The sequence below is a fragment of the Lithobates pipiens genome, unplaced genomic scaffold (assembly GCF_037356315.1).
Source record: "Lithobates pipiens isolate NorthernLeopardFrog02 unplaced genomic scaffold, aLitPip1_a1.2 Scaffold_18, whole genome shotgun sequence".
Taxonomy (NCBI): Eukaryota; Metazoa; Chordata; class Amphibia; order Anura; family Ranidae; genus Lithobates; species Lithobates pipiens.
Window position 1 is genome coordinate 367,693,847 of NW_027507758.1, and position 23,181 is coordinate 367,717,027.

General features: G+C 40.7%; 1 protein-coding gene across 1 annotated transcript in view; it reads right to left on the reverse strand.

Moving 5' to 3' along the window:
- Window positions 1–551: 551 nt before the first annotated feature.
- CHRND (cholinergic receptor nicotinic delta subunit) overlaps window positions 552–23,181 on the reverse strand; it is a 90,507-nt gene continuing 67,877 nt past the window's right edge. The window contains exons 9-12 of the mRNA XM_077487639.1: window positions 22,504–22,618; window positions 9,323–9,533; window positions 1,606–1,724; window positions 552–963 (exon numbers count right to left, since the gene is read on the reverse strand). Of these exons, the coding sequence (XP_077343765.1) occupies window positions 781–963; window positions 1,606–1,724; window positions 9,323–9,533; window positions 22,504–22,618 (628 nt within the window). The 3' untranslated portion in view covers window positions 552–780. The remainder of the gene's footprint in view (window positions 964–1,605; window positions 1,725–9,322; window positions 9,534–22,503; window positions 22,619–23,181) is intronic.

The window sequence follows — 23,181 nt, forward strand, 5'->3', positions numbered from 1 at the left end:
CATGCTTGTGGCTGTCACAGTCTTGTTATGCCTCATGGGATTTGTAGTTCTGCAACAGCTGGAGGTTCGCTAATTGCATATCACTGATGTATAGGGTATACTAGTCAGCTGTGCTGGGTGAAATACTGATATAACATATAAAGAAACTATACATTGCTTATTGTTTTTTTAAGTACTTGAATGTGACCCGGTGTCAGCCTCTTGCAATTCCTAAACAGCGGGGCTTCAGTTTAAGGGGAAGAGAGTGCAAGAAGCATGCTGAGTTAGAAAAGTGACAGAGAGATGAACTAATCACTGTGCAGTTTCTACATTCATTGTCAAGTCCCAGGCTGGAGTGGGTCCAAAACAGCCTGGACTCAAAGAAAATGGCTTGAATGATGCTGGAAATCAGACCAAGAACATCCAGTGGTTGAAAAAGTACTGCAGGGACAGCTCTAGTTTGAAGAAGAATACTGTAGCATAGGCTCATTTTCATTTTAACTTTTATTAGGCTGTTCTTTTTGTATTTTGTTATATTTGACTGTAGTTCTGCTTTAAGGAAGACAACAATGAACTTCTTTCCTTTTAATAAACCACTGTTCATAAATAAAATAGCTTCAAAAGAGAACACTTATGTTCCTCAAGACAAACAAAACACTACAAACAGATAAAAGGATAGAAAAAAAATAAGACATCAATAAATGCCACTAGAATGTATGCCCATCCTTGCACTGTGCCCTATCCAGATTCCTTTTCAGATTTACAGAACCCTACATGTGACGGGAACCTTTCTAACATCCTCTATATGAATCTCCTGTTTTCTTCCTTGTAATCAAAAGGGTCACCAGCAAATGGATAAGCTGGGGGTTGGTTATAAGCTCCTCCAAGGAAAATCCAGAGCGTGCCAATGATCATGACAGGGGTCACAATAAACAGGCACAAGCGATCAACTGTCCGAGCAACGCGGTACCAGTTATCTTTCTCCTGTAGAAAAAAGATATAAACAACAACAAAAGGACATTTAAAACACAGGAGTGATAATCCTTGAATGTAATTTTTTTATTAGAAGAACATGTGACTCAGATGTTAATTGTATGTAATATACAGTAAGTATAGCTGGAGCTAGATTTTTCATCCCCTGAAGCGAAAATAAAAAGATAACTTGCTTAGTTCTCCGAAGAGTGGAGCCTCAAAGTTTACAAACTGATAATTTTTTTCTCCATATGTTTCTGTCCTAAATCTGACACTGATTATTTCCTCCGGGTGTTGTTACCAGAAAAGTTATGAGAACCTTTACCTTATTTTGTTTACCTATTTTGGCATTTGATAAATTCAGAATGAGGACCATAGGGGGGTGCTCAGGATTTCAGGAGGAATCATTGTTTTTCAGAAGACAAGGGACCAAATCTCTTTTCTCCTGTTTGTCAGTCTTACCGTTGAAATACTTCTTGGCATATAAAGCAAGCAATGTGGTGTCTCCTATAGAACATTCTTACATTATTTTTGTGCCACAATAATCACATAACACAAAGGCTGATCTTGTAGTAATTAGGCAGGCCTAGGGTACCAGGATAGCAACGCCACCCACACCTATAGTCAATTGTATTGGCTTCAGCTCAGACATACCTCATTGTAGTCATTCTTCTCTCTCGTATGTTTAATAATGAAGTTTGCTCCATCAATAGCAGGTTTAATTTCTTCATAAAGCTGATCTTGTACATTGTCTGAACTCACTGGATTTATTCCTGTGTATAATTAACATTATATAATTTAGAAAATAAAGAAAGAAAGCTAAAGATGATCAACCCCCCAATTTTGAATCTGGCAGGTACTGTAGCATCACATTTTTCCTGCAGTAAAGTGTATGGCGAAACCTGATGGTTTTAATACCTAGAAAAAGTCATGCTAGGATTTTCAAGAAGTACTAAAACATATTTTAGAACTTTGGCCCAATTTAAAATGTTGCCATGGTTTTTAAATCACACCATCTAATCCAATTATGTATTATTAAAAGAAAAATAAATACATAAATATACACAGTGGATATAAAAAGTCCATACACCCCTGTAAAAATATCAGGTTTCTGTGATGTAAAAAAAAATTTGATAAAGATAACGAATTTCAGAACATTTTCCACTTTTAATGTGTCCTATAAACTCAATAAAAAAAAACTGATATATTTTAGAGGTGGGGGGATGGGTTAAGTAAAAATAAAAAAATAAAATAATGTGGTTGCATAACTGTGCACACCCTCTTATAACTAGGGATGTAGCTGCATTCAGAATTAAGTAATCACATTTAACCTCATGTTAATTAGGAGTCAGTACACACCTGGCATCATTTGAAGTGCCTCTGATTAACCTTAAATAAAGTTCAGCTGTTCAAGTAGGTCTTTCCTGAAATTTTCTTAGTCGCATCCTACAGCAAAAGCCATGGTCCACAGAGAGCTTCAAAAGCATCAGAGGGATCTCATAATTAAAAGGTATCAGTCAGGAGACGTGTGCAAAAGAATTTCCAAGGCATTAGATATACCATGTAACACAGTAAAACAGTCATCATCAAGCAGAAAAAACATGGCACAGCGGTGACAGTACCAAGAACTGGATGTCCCTCCAAAATTGATGAAAAGACTAGAAGAATATTGGTCAGGGAGGCTGCCAAGAGGCCTACATCAACATTAAAGGAGCTGCAGGAATATCTGGCAAGTACTGGCTGTGTGGTACATCTGACGACAATCTCCCGTATTCTTCATATGTCTGTACTATGGGGTAGAATGGCAAGATGGAAGCTTCTTCTTACAAAGAAAAACATCCAAGCCCAGCTAAATTTTGCAAAAACACATATGAAGTCTCCCAAAAGCATGTGGGAAAATGTGTTATGGTCTGATGAAACAAGGTTGAACTTTTTGGCCATAATTCCAAAAGATATGTTTTGCACAAAACCAACACTGCACATCAACAAAAGAACGCCATATCCACAGTGAAGCATAGTGGTGGCAGCATCGTGGTTTTGGGCTGTTTTTCTTCAACTGGAACAGGGGCCTTAGTCAAGGTAGAGGGAATTATGAACAGTTCCAAATACCAGTCAATATTGGCACAACACCTTCAGGCTTCTGCTAAAAAGCTGAACATGAAGAGGAACTTTATCTTTTAGCATGATAACGACTCAAAGCATACATCCAAATCAACAAAGGAATGGCTTCACCAGAAGAAGATTCAAGTTTTGGGATGGCCAAGCCAGAGCCCATACCTGAATCTGTGGGGTGATCTGAAGAGGGCTGTGCACAGGAGATGCCCTCGCAATCTGAAAGATTTGGAGTGTTTCTGCAAAGAAGAGTGGCCAAATATTGCAGAGGCAAGATGTGCCATGCTGACAGACTCATACCAAAAAAGTCTGAGTGCTGTAATAAAATCATAAGGTGCTTCAACAGAGTATTCGTTTAAGAGTATGCACACTTATGCAACCATATATTTTTTTATTTTTTTTTACTTCCCTCCACCTAAAAGATTTCAGTTTGTTGTTTAACTGAGTACAGTTTATATGTCACATTAACCATTCCAGCCCTGGAAGATTTTACCCCCTTAATGACCAGAGCATTTTTTGCAATACGGCACTGCGTTATTTTAACTGACAATTGCGTGGATGTTGCACCCAGACAAAATTGAAGGTTTTTTCTCCAAAAATAGAGCTTTCTTTTGGTGGTATTTGATCACCACTGTGGTTTTTATTCTTTGCACTTTAAGCATAAAAACACAGTCAATTTTGAAAAAAAACCTTTATTTTTTACTTACTTTTGTTAAAAAAAAAAAAATTGCAATATGCATATATTGATTTCTTTATGTTATTGCGTCTACAAAATGGAGGATAGATTTATGCCATTTTTATTATTATTTTTTTTTTTTACTAGTAATGGTGGTGATCAGTGATTTTTAACGGGACTGTGACATTGTGGCGGACACACTGGACACTTTTAACACTTTTTTGAGACAAGTGACATGATTACAATGATCAGAGATAAAAATAGCCACTGTTTGCTGAATAAATAACACTGGCGGGGAAGGGGTTAAATCTAGGGTGCCATCGAGGGGCTAAGTGTGTCCTAGGGAGGTGTTTCTTACTTTGTGGAGGGGGGTGCACTGACTGAGAATAGAGAGAGATCGCTGTTCCTGATCACTAGGAACAAACTATCTCTTTTTACTCCCCTGTCAGAATGGGGATCTGCTTTGTTTAAACTGGCAGATTCCCATTCTGGCTCTCTGTGGAGCGATCACGCTTGCCTGCTATAGCTATTACACAAAACGGTGTACTGGTTTGGTACAGCAATTCACACAATAGAGCCGCCCTGCCGCAGTATATCTGCGGTGGCTGGCCAGCAAGTGGTTAATATAATGGTTAACATCTAAATTTAGGCACAATAATAAAGTGACAAATATGATGAAGACTTTTACTAGCATTAACCCAGTAGTCTTTGTTGTTCTGACTCTCCTATAACATAGTTTTCTACTTGTTGACCCTATTTCTCTAATAACTGTAACAAACTAAGCGGTCATACTAAAGGGTCAGTTATAGTTACAGGAAGCCTCTGTCTGAGCTGCTTAAAAGAGAAGTTCAGGAAACACTGCTGATCACTCAGTTCTCCGCCTCCGTTCTGAGCAGAGAGCAGTGACTATCAGTCAGCAACTCTCTGCTCTCCCCTCCAGTGCTCACTGGAGTGATGGGCTGCGAAGGGGGGCTGTGGAGGGGTGTGGGAGGGGCTGGCTCAGGCTCTAATCAGATCACTGAAAGGCTGGACCAGCTGCTGGTCCAGGCTTCTGGGTGGATCCTAACCATATGGTCAGGATCTTTTCAGAGCCTAGACTGGCTCTGTGACATAACAAACAGATCACCGAATGAACTGGATGAAAGCAGAGGGAGACTACCTTCAGAATTGGGAGCTGGTGGTCACCTTATTAAAAAAGGCCTGAGAGAGAGCAGAATCTGGTAGGATCAACAATAATTATTGATACATTAGTATTTGGGCAAATTAATAAACAAGAAGTGGCGCCAAATAAACACAAATAAAGTGAAAATTGAGTATAAAGTGAAAATTGAGTAAAGTTGCACCTTCAACAAGTGAATACTGTATATCACCTAGCAGAGAATTAGAACATATAAAAGGTTGGCACTAACTCTCATATGTTTGTAGCTGTGACTATAGTGCATAACATATAACCACACAAATAAAATTAAATCATACAGTGAACAATCTTCATGTAGTGGAACAAACACACCAAAAACACTGTACAGTGGCAGGTACTCCTAATTTGCTAAGCCGTGCTCCACCTTCACTCGTATGAGAAGATTGCACACTCACCAGATGAAACAATGGAATACTTGATATTCTCAAGTACTTTTGGAGGGTAATCTTAAAGAGGAGGTCTGCCGACATTTTTTTTTTTTTTAAGAGTCAGCAGCTGCAGCTACAAATACTGCAGCTGCTGACTTTTAAAATATGGACACTTACCTGTACAGGGCGCCCGCAATGTCAGCACCCAAAGCTGATCTGCCGCTCTGCTTTCCGATGCTGCCGCTGCCATGTTCGGTAAGCCTTGCGGCTTAACTTCAGGGTTCCCTACTGGGCATGCACGAGTCATGCTCCGCAATCCGGATGGCCTCTGCTGTCTCTGGGACCGGTGTGTTTCCCAGCAGACAGTGGGGGGAGGGGGACGGAAAGAGGCGAAGACCGCAGGAGTCTATGTCCGGAAGTGGGTGCAAATACCTGTATTATACAGGTATCTCTGCACCCCCCTCCCCCCTGAAAGGTGCCAAATGTGACACCAGAGGGGGGGGGGCAGTTCCGAAAAGCGGAGATTCCATTATTATGTGAACCTCCGCTTTAATATTCACAAGGCTATATGACTCGGGGTAAGCAAAAATAATCACATAGCTCAATATATTTTAATAGTAGATCAAAAACCAGTAAGGGAATAGAAATGCTCACTCGCATATTAAGGTGCTCGTTTACTAGCACCAGCATGTACAGCGATCTTTAGCCAAAATAAAGACAACATTTCTCCACGTCTCAGCGTGCATTCCACCCCAGCGAGACCCGGAACCAACCGTACTAGAAATTACATCAGCAAAGGAGAGCGCGCAGCCTTAATGCATTTCGTGATCAACACGAGGTTGCACGCTGTCCTTTGCCGACGTAATTTATGGTATGTCTGGTTCCGGGTCTCGCTGGGGTGGAACACACACTGTGACGTGGAGAGACTTTGGCTCTATTCTGGCTAAAGATCCCTGTACATGCTGGTGCTAGCAAACAAGCACCATAAAACTTCTTTCCCACCCAAGGTACGTCATAGGACGTCCTTGACTTTGTACGGGCATATCTGAATGATGCCTTCGGCTACAGGCATCATTCAGATATTGGCTTTTTCAACCGGCGATTCCCTACACCAGGGGTTCCCAATCTTTTGAAGAGTGAGGGCCACTTGGGCGACTTTGTAAACGGTCGCGGGCCACAATGTACAGTGCAGGCGGATGACAGGTCCGTGTTCGCTCTACATATGCAGAGCGGACACGGATACAGCCTACTATACTCTATGATGGAAGGGGATTGATCCCCTTCAGTTTTTTTTTAGCGAATCAGAATGTAGGTAGGCGGGTGTAAATGGACACAAATCCATACCTCACAACTTTTTGAGGTGGGAATGATAGACACCTATCAGTGAAAGTATGCAGCCATAGAATGCACCCCTTGCCACACCCCCTTAAAGGAGAATTGTCCAAAAAAACAAGATTGGTTAAACCCACAGGTGCTTTTTTTACCACTACTATTCCTTTACGTATATTTGCGTTTGGAATTTACAAATGTAGCAATTTAGAAATCAGATGAAAGGTTTAGCACTGGAAAACACTTTTTGATAGATAAAAAGTGCATTTTATATACAACTATGTAGATCAGACCAAAATGAGGGACAAATGAGGAGGGATGAGGGACAGAGGGACATTGCTCCAAATCAGGGATAGTCCCTTGAAATCAGGGACAGTTGGGAGCTATGACAAATCTATTTACATCTCCTGTTTCATAGAGGTGAATGGAGGGTCTGATTGGGTCGGACCAATTGTGTGAAAGGGGCACTAATGCAGCGCACCTGTGTCTTACCTGTGGGTTAGCTACACTTTGCCATAGACTTCTATTATATCCTGCAGGTGTGGTGCACTTTCTGAAAGCGCACTAAACCTGCAGGTAATAACAGAAGTCTATGCCTCAGTGCAGGTAACCTGAAGGTGCACTGCACCCGCGGATCATTTGAAAGCAGCCCAGTAACCACTAGGCAGATATGCCCATATATACACTGCAATTTTAGTAATAAACTGACCTTTAAAGCAGTGTTCTGCCCAAAAAATAAATAAATAAATAAAAGCCAGCAGCTACACATACTGCAGCTGCTGGCTTTTAACAATAGGACACTTACCTATCCTGGAGTCCAACAATGTTGGCACCGCAGCTGATGTTTCATATGATGTAACATATATATATATATATATATATATATATATATATATATATATATATATATATATATATATATATATATAATATGTTAATAAAAGTTATTTTTGATACAGTTCTAATTCGGGTTTAATAAAGGGGCCTTTGTTGGCCATTTATTACAGAAGGTGTCATGTGTTTAATTAGATTTAGTATGTTAAGTTATTATTTAATTGGGGTGTTTTTTTTTGGTATGGTTATTTAGCTGGGCACCGAACACCTCAGCACTACACCAGTCATGCTTCCTTATGTAATATTGGATTTGGATTATAATGTAATCCTATGTTTTAAAATATCTTATTTATTTATTTTTATTTTATTTTTTTACTTAATCTAGTGTTCTTTTTTTTGATTAGCTAATTAATCCTTTGGATAACTTTACAAAAAATGAAGTACATTTAAAAAAAAAAAAAGGTAAGATAAAAGAATATAACTAGTACATACATATATATTATATATAAGTATGTAGTTATATTCTTTTATCTTACCTTTTTTTTTATGTACTTATTTTTTGTAAAGTTAAGATAAAAGAATATAACTACATACTTGTGTATATATAGTTAAGATAAAAGAATATAACTATATATATATATATATATATATATATATATATATATATATATATATATATATATATATATATATATATATAGTTATATTCTTTTATCTTAGCTTTTTTTATTTTCTGTTCAGAAGTTCATGAATGTTTATAATTTATTTTTTACAATGCTTTCTTTTTTTAAGGGGGGAAGGTGTGTGGGGACAGTGCCAGTGCATTTTTTGTTTATTATTTAAAAAAAAAAAATAGTTTTTTATTATTTATTGCAATTTTTTTTATCAGCCCTGTTGGGGGGCTATGGTGAGATATCAGGGGTCTTAATAGACCTCTGACATCTCCCATTTTTTGAGACAGGAAAAGGGACTAGGGACACATATTCCCCAGTCCCTTTCTCTGTAGCCTCTGCTGCACTGATAATGAATGGAGAGAAGACAGTGGCTTCTCTCTATTCATTAACTGAGACATTGTAATCACAGGAGGTTCCAATGTTTCAGTTATGTGAATAGACAGAGTCAGTGGTCACTGACTCTGTCCATTCAGAAAACAAAGGAGCCGGGTTTACCGGCTTCTACCTCCGCTCTCCATCCTGAGATACCGAGGGGGCGGCAGCATGGAGGGGGAGAAGAGAGAGGGACAGATGCACGGAGGGGGACACGGAGAAGAGAGAGGGGGACAGATGCACGGAGGGAGAGAAGAGAGGGGGGTGGCAGCACGGAGGGGGAGAAGAGAGGGGGACGGCAGCATGGAGGGGGAGAAGAGAGGGGGACGGCAGCATGGAGGGGGACAGATGCATGGAGGGGGAGAAGAGAGGGGGACGGCAGCACGGAGGAGAGCGGGAGACACGGAGGAGGATGGGGACTGGAGGAGGATAGGGGACAGTCAGCGGTGATCATGTGGGAGAGAAGCACCGTGCTTAAAGCCACGGTGGGGTTGTGGACCTGCAGCTCTCATCGTGTGACGCTTCAACGCCTTTCACGCATGTCGACGCATTTTCGTAGTCAACGTAATCGATTACATCGACTCGTCGTGGCAGCTCTAATATAAACTACAGGTAAGATTAGTAGATAGTAAAAACAAACTCTTCTTCAAAGCAATTTCACTGTACAAATTCTTTAAAGCAATTTCACTGTGCAATTGACCAAAACCAGTCATTTTTCTAAAGTAAAACATTTCCAGGGGCAAATCATAAAAGCCGGGACTATTCATAAAAATAAAGGGAACAATAGACTATAAAAATATTCCCTTACGTGCAGGTGTAGCTCGAGTAGTAAGACCATGGCGCTCAGATTGCTTCTCAAACATAAGTTCACTTCGTGATTTCACACTGAAGTACTCTTCTGCCTTTGCAATGTATCCTACGGAACTGCTGCGTCGTTGTAGCACCCCATTCCATGGCTCGGGATCACTTTCAGCTGGCCGTGACATGTGCAGTAGACGAGGCAGTCTATTCAAAAAGATCTAAAAGACATCATTCTCATTACTGTATTAGAATAATAGAATTCAGACCTTCATTGAGACAAATTTGCACATGACCGATTTTTCTATCAGAATAAATTCTGACGGTCTTTCCGATGGAGTTCCGATGGAGTTCTGCTGAAACTTGCCTACATATGATCACAACAAAGTCTGTTCATTTAGAATGCGATGAGGTAAGATGGGACTAGGAAAAGGAAGTTCAATAGCCAGTAGCCAATAGCTGCCCTTGCGTCGTTTTTTGGTCCGTCAGAATAGCATTCAGACGAATGGTTTTCCAGATAGGAATTGACTCCGTCGGAAAAATTTAAAACATGTTCTATTTCTAGGTCCGTCAGAATTTTTGAAAAAAAAAAAAAAAGTCAGATGAAGCCCACATACGATCGGAATATCCGATGAAATAATTCCATCGGACCTTTTCGACCAAGAAAATCCGGTCGTGTGTACGTGGCATAACTCTTGGATTATTTGCCTGTGTTTTTAAAAATTTGCTGCACATTTGACTCTTACTTACATTTGTACTTCTCCATCCTTTGATAGAAGATCCAGGCCTCATTCATAAATAAATACATAAATTCTTACATAAATAGGGCAGTGTTACATTCACTGACAAAGGCCCCTCTTTAATCGTTTCCATTCTAAACAGGGATGCTGTTTATTTTATTACTAATGCCTTATAGAGACCCACATTGCTCAGTTATCTAACGCAGCATGCTTGAAGTGAAGTGGAAGATCCCAATGTTATAAGGCTCTTAACCTTTTACTTCTGAGCGTTTCTATTTACATAGCTTGCATTTCATTCACCTATTGCTGCACTTAGTCTGCTGCCCCTGGTGGTGTCTTCTTTGCACTACAATCACAGGTACTTCAATCCCTCCCTAGGAAGCTCATCCTGGTCTGCAAATGTTCATCCCCAGAAGCTGAGCCCTGAATGATGTTTCTACATGTATAGTATATGCCTGATATCACTACATTGTTTTGTAAGTTGCTAATTGTGTAAATAAATCAGTTATTAGTAGTACTACTACTATATATACCTTTTTAGAATAAGTGCGAGAGAGAATTAGAAGTTCCACTTAATAATAAGTAAAAATTCTTCACCTTCAATCATTCTTCATCTTTCAGTACAAAAATGCAAGAATTAAGTTACAAATTTATTTGGCCAGTTAACCAGTTGACCTCTGGAAGATTTTCCCCTCTTCATGACCGGGTTATTTTTGTGATATGGCACTGCATTATGGCACTGCTTAAGTTCTGCATTAAGTGCTGCATTAGTGAGTAACCTTTTAATGTTTTAATGAGGAAATAAACCGTTTTGATATACAGAGAGCACTAGATTTTGCCTTTTCTATTCCTATGTGCACCGGACCCCATTGAGGGAATCTGTACTGGCTGGTATCCATCTAATCACCCAGAGGCAGCACAGACGGAGTAGGAACTCCATGACCAGCTGATCCGTTTGTATCACTGAGAGGGAACCTGATTTTTCTGACCTTCTGGTAAGACAGGGGTCAGAACGTGAGGTGAGCGACTAGGATACTGAGGTGGAAGAGAGCACTTGCATTTTTCAACGTTTATGCACTAAGGATTATATTTTTGCATTTGGACTCTTATTTTCATTCAATTCATTTTTGTAGTGTGGACTTTATCTTTATTGTTCACTATTCCCATTTAGGGAACATGTATATTTCATTATTGTGTATTGTTCACTATTCCCAGTCAGGGAACACGAATATTTGATTGTGCACTCAGTATCTTGCTACATTGCAAGTTAATAATTTATTCTCATTGAAGAATTTATTGGTTGTTATTTAGGAAGCGCAACACTGTTTTGTTATGTATATTCTATATGTGAAGTGGACGCATTTTCTGTGTGTGCAGCAGCCAGGTGTGTGGGGGGGGGGTATTTTTCAATATTTTGGTGGGATTTTGTTATATCACCTATTACACATATCACTACATAGTGATTAAGGTTATTATTATTTGTGCTGATAGAAATTAGTTTTAATGGCGATGATCCCGAATTTTTAGCAGGACTGCGACATTGGGGCAGACAAATCTGAACCCAAATTCAATTTTTTGGGGACCAGTGACATTATTACATTGATCAGTGTTATAAAAATGCACTGATCAATGTAAAAATTACACTGGCAAAAAAGGGGTTAACACTAGGGGGCAGTTAAGTGTGTTCCCTCAGTGGGTTCTAACTGTAGGGGGGGTAGGCTTACTGAAACATGATAGAGATCACTGCTCCCAATCACTGGGAGCAGAATATCCTCGTTATGTCACTAGGCAGAACGGGGAATCGCCTTGTTTACATAGACAGTTCCAGTTCCAGTTACATATCCCCATTCTGCCTCTCCTCGCCGTGATCGCAGGCCGCCGGCAGACATACTAAAAAAACTCAAGCGCTGGTGCGGTGAAAAAACTCCTACTAATAGTGTGAATCCAAAAAAATATATAATAATAGCTGCACCAATACCGGTGATCTCTCACCTAAATAGATTGCAATAAAATAAATATACGTGTAATCAGTGCGCTAATATAAAACTAAATATCACACATAACCCCACTATTCCTATGTGCTTATTCCATGTATATCCAGATAATAAATAATAAATATATATTAATAACCGTGTAAATAAATATAAATTCAAATAAATTAATCATAAATAGATAAATTCCGTGTGTAAAAATTAAATCAATTCCACGTGTATACCTTATAATATTATCTGCACCTGATGTCCATAATAACAAATCAAAATTCAATGAATCGCACCTCTCTTTAACTAAGCCATGATTAAATGACTCACATATATGGAAAACCACAAAAATCAAGATAAATGATGTCCGGTGTTTAACACTCTGTACCATATACATTGTCCGCAAACACCAGGCTGGGAAAAACTATCCAAAACTGTCCCGCTATTGCACGTGTGCTGCAATCTTGATCCACAATCCTTTGACTCTCATCCACCATAAGAAAGGAAGAAACAGAAACAATAGTGTACTACAGCGATATTTAAGATCAGCTATGTATGCACATAACTATGTACTCACAGACTCATTACAATATAGACATAAGATAGCATAAGGCAAAACGTCAGGTTGCACTCCTCCTCACAGCCTCTCCGTGTCTCCAAACACTGCCGGCTTGACGTCACTGGCTCCTCCTCCCGACACGTTGCGTCACAGGTCATGTGACATTCTCAAGGGAAATCATTTCATTTTTACACACGGATTTACACAGTTATTAATATATATTTATTTATTATCCGGATATACATGGAATAAGCACATATAGTGGGGTTATGTGTGATATTTTGTTTTATATTAGAGCACTGATTACACGTATATTTATATAAGAATTGTGCATTACTTTTCCTTTTAGATGTTGGAGGAGTGACAAATGCCCTACATTACTTGACTGGAGGTTCATGTTCACTGGAGGACTGTTGGGTTTATAAGTGTTAGGGGAGTTATTGAAAATTCCATAAGACGTGGGCTACATGGATATTAATACTCCTCACAGATGTAATTTAGAGAGAAGGTATAGGATTGGTGAATGTTGTCAAAGTATTAATTTACTCCCTTACTGAAGGGGTTCTTTTACACTTATTTTGATTTCTCTTTTTTTTATTTACAATTTGATAATATGTGTATTTGTAAATGTACATTGGAAAATAATATTGGAAAATCGTAAAATATAAAAAAAATAAAGGAAAGAGTTTTTATACTGCTACACTCAGATGTGCTGTTTCTGTTTCTTTTTTACTACTGACTTACAGCATGTAGGTTTGTAGCCTGGAGAGTAGTAGGCTTTCTGGGTATAGGCCCAGATGAAAGCTCAATATGTGGACCCACTGCTGGGTACTCACAAAAGAGCTGGGAAGATTGCTGGACTTCAGGAGATTGTGATGATGGCATGGAAGTGTTGTGCATTGTAAATGAAGAAAGGTGAAGATGTGAAGCTGGTGTGCCAGGTTGTTGATGTCATTCTTCAGTAAATTATTGAAAAGTGCATTGGGCCTGGAACATGAAGAGAGAACATGGAGACACAAGATGGTGGAATTTCTCCCTAAAGAAAGGTATGTGTGCACCCTATCTCATGATAATGCAGGGCGGAGTCCCTGGCCAAGTGGGAAGAGGCGGTAAATTCAGCTTGTCTACAAGTGGATAAGTGGATAATTCAGCAAGGAACAAGCAAAGGTGAGTTGAGAGATCTAGTGGTTAAAGTAGACAAGACAAATGAGAAGTTAGAGACTGACACAGCTCTACTGGCTCCACCTGTACCTAAAATAACAGTGGGTACATCAGAATTCAAGTGTGCAAAATATCATAATGAAAATATGCCAAGATTTGTTCTCATATTGTTAGTGTTACGCATACATCTTATTACTATTACTCATACAACTTCACTGTCTAAACCTCAGACCTAAAGTGTTACTAAACCCAGGACCTTGCATTCACTATATCTGGTCTTCCACATTACACAGAACACAAGTGCACATGGGCTGTCAGTACCTGTGTAATGTTGAGTACCTGTGTATTGTTGAGTGTTGAGTATAATGCCCTGTATACAAGGTCTGACTTTCCGAAGGAAAATGTGTGATCGGATCGTGTTGGCGGAAAATCCGATCGTGTGTGGGCTCCATCTGACTTTTTCTGTCGGAATTTCCGACGCACAAAGTTTGAGAGCTGGATCTAAAATTTTCCCACAACAAAATCCGATCATTTAAATTCCGATCCTGTGTAGACAACTCCGACTGCTCTCTTTATAGTCCTGTTGTACGTGTTGTACACCACCTTGTTCTGAACGATCAGATTTTCCATCAACTTTGTGCGACCGTGTGTATGCAAGTCAAGTTTAGGCCAAAATCCGTCGGAAAAAAACAGACGGATTTTGTCGTCGGAATGTCCGACCGTGTGTACAGGGCATTAGTGTCAGGAAGCTAATTGTTAGTTAATTTTGGCAGGGTATAATTCTCAATCCTCATTAAATTAGTAGGTACGATGCCCAGCAGGTGTGGAGATGTGACTTGGTGTACATCTTGCTGCATGTATGCGTTCCTTGATCATCTTATCGACGGTGAATACTGCTGTGCAAAATATAAGCACATTGTTTCCCTGGAAGCCCAGGTTCTGGATCTAGGGAAATAACTGTCAGCACTGAGAAATCCCTCCATACTAAAGGAGAGCTGTAACGTACCCAGCAGGGGCCAGCACAGAGGCGGGTGGAGACAAAGAGGTGCAGGCACTAGAAAAGAGTAGATGGGTGACAGCCAGGAAGGATAGAGGGGAAAAGGGGAGGGAGGCCGATCCTGGGCTAGAATATGCCAATAAGTACGTTCCATTGAGTGACATTGGTGAGGCCAGTCAGGGACCAGCATTGCTGGAGCTGAGGGACTCCCCTAGCTGCCAGGGGAAGAACTTCTCCAGTGAGAGTGGGGGGGGGGGGGAAGTGAAGGGAAAGGAAAGACAGATTCTGGTGGTAGGGAACTCAATTCTTAGAAGGACAGAGAGGGCAATCTGTCACAAAGACCTGAACCGCCAAACTGAATGCTGTCCACCGGGTGCTAGGGTTCGGCACATCATGGATCTGGTGGACAGATTACTGGGAGGGGCTGGGGAAGAGCTGGGTGTCATTGTGTACGTTGGCACCAATGACAAAGTCAGTGGCAGATGGAGTGTCCTAGAAGAATTTTAGAGACTTAGGAGCTAAATTGAGGAAAATTACCTCCAAGGTAGTATTCTCAGGAATACTACCGGTACATCGAGCCACACCAGAAAGGTAGAGGGAGATTAGGGAAGTAAACAAGTGGCTAAGGAGCTGGTGAAGTAAGGGAGGGTTTGGGTTCCTGGAGAACTGGACCAACTTCTCAGTCGGTCACCAGTTTTATAGAAGCGACGGACTGCACCTAAATGAGGAGGGTGGGAGTGAAGATGGCCAAAAAGTTAGAGGGAATTTTAAACTAGGCAACGGGGGGATCAGAGGTAGAGATAGGCAGCATGGAACATATTAGTGGTAGGTTGACTAAAGCACACAACCCAAGGTAAGTATAGTAACAAGTCCTATTTGAATTCTCGGAACACCCAATAAGAGGGCAGTATGTGACTGGTCTAAACTACGTGGTGTGTTCACCAATGCCAGGAGCCTGGCGGACAAGATGGGAGAACTAGAGATACTGATGTACAAGGAGGATTTCGATTTTGTGGGAATTTCAGAGACTTGGTTCAACAGCTCTCATGATTGGCTGGAAACCATTCAAGGGTATTTCCTTTATTGCAGGGATAGAGAGGGTAAAAAGGCGGAGGGGTATGCCTGTATATAAAGAATAATGTACAAGTGAATGTGAGATGACATCACTAAGGGAGCTAGGGAGGAGGTGGAATCATTATGGGTAGAGCACCAAAGGGATCAAACTAAGGGGAAAATAATACTGGGGGTATGCTATAGGCCCCCTAACCTGAGGGAGGAGGGGGAGACAGACCTCCTATCACAATTTGGATTAGCAGCAAGGATGGAAAATGTCATCATAATGGGAGATTTTAATTATTCAGACATAGACTGGGTGGAAAAAACCGTGCATTCGTCTAAGGCTCGCCAGTTCCTAAATGTCTTGTAGGACAATTTCATGGGTGAGATGGTAGACGCACCAACTAGAAACAAATCTTTACTAGACCTACTAATTACCAACAATATAGACCTGGGCACTGATGTGGAAATAAGGGGCAATTTAGAAAACAGCGATCACAGGTCAATTAGCTTCCGTATAAATCACACAAATAGGAAACATAAGGGGATACAAAGACACTGAATTTCAAAAGAGCCAACTTCCCCAAACTACAAACCTTGCTAAAAGATATAAATTGGGATAGAATCTTAGGAACAAAGAGCACAGAGGAGAGATGGGTTTGCTTTAAGAGCATAATAAATAAGGGCATGAGCCAGTGCATCCAATTGGGAAATAAATTTTAAAGAGCGAACAAAAATCCTGGATGGCTTAACTCCAATGTAAAAATGTATATAAAAGCAAAGTAGAAGGCTGTCAGGAATCCGCCCTTTCCGTGCGATCGGCTCTCCGTGTGCGCACGCGTGCTCGTACCGCGGGTCGTCGTGGGCACGAGCGTCTTCCGCCGCGTGCGGGTGCACGTCGTTCGTATGTGCGTGTGGTACACGCACGCACGGGCGAGCGTTAGCACGATTGGCGCCAGTGGCCCTTTTTAAAGGCACAGCTGCAGGGGTTCTGTGCTGTCTCGTCTGCAGCTTGTACCCGAAGTTACCTGCTATTCTGTTTGAACCTTATCTGATACCTGACCCGGCTCCGTCTGACCTTGCTGATCTCTCCTGCTCCGACCCCGGCTTGTTTGACCCTTCTTGGACTGATTCTTGTTGCCGAACCTCTGCTTGTACCTGATTCCTCTGCTGGCTCCTGCTTGCTCCTGTGTCTGTTACTTCCTCATCCTGAGATCCAGCCATCCTGATCCCACAGTCTGTGGTCTTCTCCCAGCTGCCTTCTTGCTACAGAGAGCTCCGCTCCAAGAGGATCCTCATCTACCTGGCATCTGCTGCTGCACCTGGCTGGACTCTCCTACCCCGCTGCGCTCCAGTCTCCCTGTTCCCATTCCAGTGAGACCAGAACCAGAGCCGTAAGAGAGGTCCCCTTCCACTAAGTCAGACTCTCTATCTGAAGATCATAACAAAGGCCTTCAAAAAATACAAGGCTGAGGAATCATCATCAGCGTTCAGACTTTACTTTAGACTTTAAGAATGCAACAAGAAATGTAAGGGTGCAATTATGGCGGCTAAGATAGAACACGAAAGACACATAGCGGAGGAGAGCAAAAAAATCACAAGAGATTCTTTCAGTATATAAACAGTAAAAAGGGAGGACAAACCATATTGGCCCCCTAAAGAATGAGGAAGGAAATCTGGTTACAAAGGATGGGGAGATGGCAAAGGTTTTGAATTTATTCTTCTCCTCAGTCTTCACAAAGGAATTGGGGGGCTTCAGTAACCAAAACTGTAGTGTTTATCCTCATGACACCTCACAGGAAGCACCCCATGGCTAACAGAGGACTTGGAAAACTTAACATTAATAAGTCACCTGGACCAGATGGCTTGCACCCGAGGGTCCTAATTAGGGTCCAAGGGTCCTGATCGGAGAAAAGCCAATGTAGCACCAATATTTAAACAAGGGCCAAAATACATCCCTGGGAATTACAGAGCAGTTAGCCTAACATCAATACTATGCAAGCTCCTGGAGGGGATGATAAGGGAATATATACAAGATTTTAGTAAAGAAAACTATCATTAGCAGTAATCAGCATGGATTCATGAAGAATCATTCTTGCCAAACCAATCTATTAACCTTCTATGAGGAGGTGAGCTACCATCTAGATAAAAGAAGGCCCGTAGACGTGGTGTATCTGGATTTTGCAAAAGCATTTGACACAGTTCATAAACGTTTACTGTACAAAGCAAGGTCCATTGGCATGGACCATAGGGTGAGTACATGGATTGAAAACTGGCTACAAGGGTGAGTTCAGAGGGTAGTGATAAATGGGGGGTACTCGGAAAGGTCAGGGGTCCCCCAAGGTTCTGTGTTGGGACCAGTCCTATTTAATTTGTTCATAAACGACCTGGAGGATGGGATAAACAGTTCAATCTCTGTATTTGCGGATGATACTAAGCTAAGCAGGGCAATAACTTCTCCGCAAGATGTGGAAACAAACTTGCAAAAAGATCTGAACAAATTAATGGGGTGGACAACTTCATGGCAAATGAGGTTTAATGTGGAAAAATTTAAAATAATGCATCTGGGTGGCGAAAATATGCATGCAATCTACTCACTAGGGGGAGAACCTCTGGGGGAATCAGGGATGGAAAAGGACCTGGGGGTCCTAGTAGAAGATAGGCTCAGCAATGGCATGCAATTCCAAGCTGCTGCTAACAAAACAAACAGAATATTAGCATGCATTAAAAAGGGGATTAACTCAAGAGATAAAACAATAATTATCCCACTCTACAAGACTCTGGTCCGGCCACACCTGGAGTATCCTGTCCAGTTCTGGGCACCAGTCCTCAGGAAGGATGTACTGGAAATGGAGCGAGTACAGAGAAGGGCAACAAAGCTAATAGAAGGGACTGGAGGATATTAGTTATGAAGAAAGGTTTTGAGCACTGAAATAATTCTCTCTGGAGAAGAGACACTTGAGAGGGGATATGATTTCAATTTATAAATACCACACTGTTGACCCCACAATAGGGATAAAGCGTATCCGCGGAAGGGAGTTTAATAAGACACGTGGCCACTCATTAAAATTTGAAGAAATTAGATTTAACCTTAAACTAGAGGGTTCTTTACCTTAATGCCCTGTACACACGATAGGATTTTCCGACAACAAAACTGTGAATTTTTTTTTCCGAAGGATGTTGGCTCAAACTTGTCTTGCATACACACAGTCACATAAATGTAGTCGGAAATTCTGAACGTCAAGAATGCAGTGATGTACAACAGGTACGACGAGCCGAGAAAAATGAAGTTCAATAGCCAGTGCGGCTCTTCTGCTTGATTCTGAGCATGCATGGACTTTTGTGCGTCAGACTTATGTACACACAATCGGAATTTTGTTGTGGGAAAATATGAGAACCTGCTCTCAAACATTTGTTTGCCGGAAATTCAGACAACAAATGTTCGATGGCGCATACACACGGTCTGACTTTCTGACAATAAGCTCACATCCATCATTTGTTGTCGGAAAATCCTATCGTGTGTACAGGGCATAAGAGCGGCAAGGATGTGGAATTCCCTTCCACAGGCAGTGGTTTCAGCGGGGAGCATCGATAGTTTCAAAAAACTATTAGATAAGCACCTAAACTACCGCAACATACAGGGATATACAATGTAATACTTCCATATAATCACACACATAGGTTGAACTTGATGGACTTGTGTCTTTTTTCAACCTCACCTACTATGTAACTATGTATGTAACATGAAAATGCAATTATTTTAATAAATATAAACTGCTAAATACCTTTTCTCATCAGCAGTATATAGCAGTCTTGTGACTTCTATCAGTGTCCGGCTGAGAACTGGTTAAAGCTTGTAGGAGGAGTTTTTATTATCCTCTGACTGTCCTATGAGGCTGCATGACTCCTGACTGACCCCCTGTCTGGACAGTGCAGATTGGCCCAGTGCTGATCACATGCAGCCTCCCCAGAAAAAAAAATCCTCTCTAGCAATATCCACCAAACTGTGCATGTGCAGATGGATTGAGGGCAGTTGAAGAAGGGGAGGATCAGAGAAGACAGGATCAAACAGTCTTTTTACACAATGCAGAGGAATAACCCCTTAGCAGTGAGTATAACAAGCATGCTTTACTGCATATACAGACTGGTTTTACTGTTGTGTGTTTAGACATACTTTAAGCTATTTATATAGGATTTGGTGTATATATATACAGTGAGGCAAAAAAGTATTTGATCCCCTGCTGATTTTGTACTAGCCCAATAACAAAGAGATGATCAGTCTATCATTTTAATGGTCTTTAGTGAGAGACAAAATAACAACAAACAAAAAAACAGAAAAACGCATTTCAAAAAAGTTCTAAATTGATTTGCATTTTAATGAGTGAAATAACTATTTAACCTCCCCGGTCGGTACGATTATATCGGATTTTAGGTGCTAAAAGCGGTACAATTATTTTGCATGAAAATTTGGTGTTTTATATCGTAGTTCTGTAATTCTTAGGAATAACTCACTTAAATCTGCCCAAACCAGAGTCTAGTAGACATCCCGGGTATGATAAAGTTTGAAAAACAAAATCATAAATTATAATATAATAAATAACTATAAATAATTATACCAAATAATAATATAACAATAATAAAAATTATTCAATAATGTAATCAAATCAAAAACACTGAAATTTGCTCAGTTGCAGAATTGTTGCTGTCATTACTTTTCAGTATTTTATGACGGATCTCCCCACAAATCGCTATCGCTCAATTCTGCGAGTGATTCCAATTTATTATGGCTGTTTTCGAGCTGGTCTAAAATCATTTTTGATGTAAAAGGACAGTTTTAGTTGCTATGGACAATCTCCAGTTTCCAGGCAAAAAGAACAGTTTTTATATTATAAAACTGCATGCAGGACACTGGACAGAACTAGGGACAAAGGGGATGTGAAATTATTACATACAGCAATGTAATCTGTAAGATTACATTATACTGTATGTATACTGTGTGTTTCACTTTTTAAATTTGGAGTCGATCTCCGTCCCCCTGCGTCGCAACGCTCGCAGGGAACAGAGATAGGCTCCGTGATGAATCGAGCGGAAGACGAGACGCTCATACAGCACGGGGACATTTCTGGATCCAGGGGACAAGGTAAGTAAGCGTCCTCCTGCATACAGCGATGTGGTCCCGAGTCTGGCTTGGGGTTACTGCTTTTGGTATAAAAATTCCACCCCCAGCCAGACTCGGGAACACCGCCAGGGTGGTTAACCCCTTCGCAAAACATGACTTAGTACTTGGTGTGAAAACCCTTGTTGACAATCACAGAAGCCAGGCGTTTCTTGTAGTTGGCCACCAGGTTTGCACACATCTCAGGAGGGATTTTGACCCACTCCTCTTTGCAGATCCTCTCCAAGTCATTAAGGTTATAAGACTGACGTTTGGTAACTCGAACCTTCAGTTCCCTCCACATATTTTCTATGGGATTAAGGTCTGGAGACTGGCTAGGCTACTCCAGGACCTTAATGTGCATCTCCTTGAGCAACTCCTTTGTTGCCTTGGCCATGTGTTTTTGAGTCATTGGCATGCTGGAATACCCATCCATGACCCATTTTCAATGCCCTGGCTGAGGGAAGGAGGTTCTCACCCAAGATTTGACTGTACATGGCCCCATCCATCTTTGATGCAGTAAAGTTGTCCTGTCCCTATAACAGAAAAACACCCCCCGAAACATAATGCCCATGTTTGACGGTGGGGATTGTGTTCTTGGGGTCATAGCCAAAATTCCTCCTCCTCCAAACACCGCGAGTTGAGTTGATGCCAAAGTTCTTGATTTTGGTCCCATCTGACCACAACACTTTCACTCAGTTCTCCTTTGAGTCATTCAGATGTTCATTAGCAAACTTCAGACCGGCCTGTACATGTGCTTTCTTGAGCAGGGGAACCTTGCAGGCGCTGCAGGATCTCAGTCCTTCACAGCGTAGTGTGTTATCAATTGTTTTCTTGGTGACTATGGTCCCAGCTGCCTTCAGATCATTAACACGATTCTTCCGTGTCGTTCTGGGCTGATTCCTCACAATTCTCATGGTCATTGAAACTCCACAAGGTGAGATCTTGCATGAAGCCCCAAGCTGAGGGAGATTGACATTTATTTTGTGTTTCTTCCATTTGCGAATAATCACACCCTCTCATCAAGCTGCTTGGCGATGGTCTTGTAGCCCATTCCAGCCTTGTGTAGGTCTAAAATATTTTCCGTGACATCCTTGGACAGCTCTTTGGGCTTGACCATCGTGAAGAGATTAGAATCTGATTGATGGATTGCTTCTGTGGATAGGTGTCTTTTATACAGGTAACAAGCTGAGATTAGGAGCACTTCCTCTAAGAGAGTTCTCCTAATCTCAGCGCATTACCTGTATTGAAGACACCTAGAAGCCAGAAATCTTGATGATTGATAGGGGATCAAATAATTATTTCACTCATTAAAATGCAAATTAACTTATAACTTTTTAAAAGTGAATTTTTCTGGATATTTTTGTGGTTATTCTGTCTCTCACTGTTAAAATAAACCTACCATTAAAATTATAATTTCTTTGTCAGTGGACAAATGTACAAAATCAGCAGGGGGTCACTGCGTGTATATATATATATATATATATATATATATATATATATATATATATATATATATTAAAATCATGCTATTCTGGTCATACCTCTTTCATCCGTTCTGACATGATGTGCGTGCTGGGAGTTCTAAAATGAATGTTCAATACAACAACGCAACTCACAACTACAATTGTCACCAGAATCATGATAAATGTCAGGTACCTGGGAAACAAAAGAAAGTTTTAATGTTTTCATCTGTTTGAGTGACCATATATTTTGTTGTGTAAGACAGTAACATGTTTAGCAATTTAAAATAATACACCCTATGAATTGCAAAAATATAAAAGTACCACTGAAAATGAGAGCACATACAAACAGACACACAACATTTTTTCATGTTTACAGCATAGCCATGCAAATGTATTTTCATTTTTGGCATAGCCATGCAAATGTATTTGCACTTTTGGCTAAGTCTGGAGACCCTTTTTAATCCTCTTTTGGTTTGAGACTGTTAGGCAATTTAAAAAGTCTTTTAAATGAAGCTGGTCTATTCAGCAAAGATTCATGTACATAAAGATCCACAGCCCCTTCACTGTACTATAAACGCCTCTGGATTAAAGAGACCATCATGCTTTAAATATCTCATACATTTAACACTTCAGGGCGTGTTGGATCCTGGCACTCCCTGCTGTGCCCTGTGGTTTCTTTGACTAACCCATTTATCACAGGGGCCAGTGGAAGTAACCACAGTGAGCAGCGGGGGGCCAGGAATCCGACACATCCAG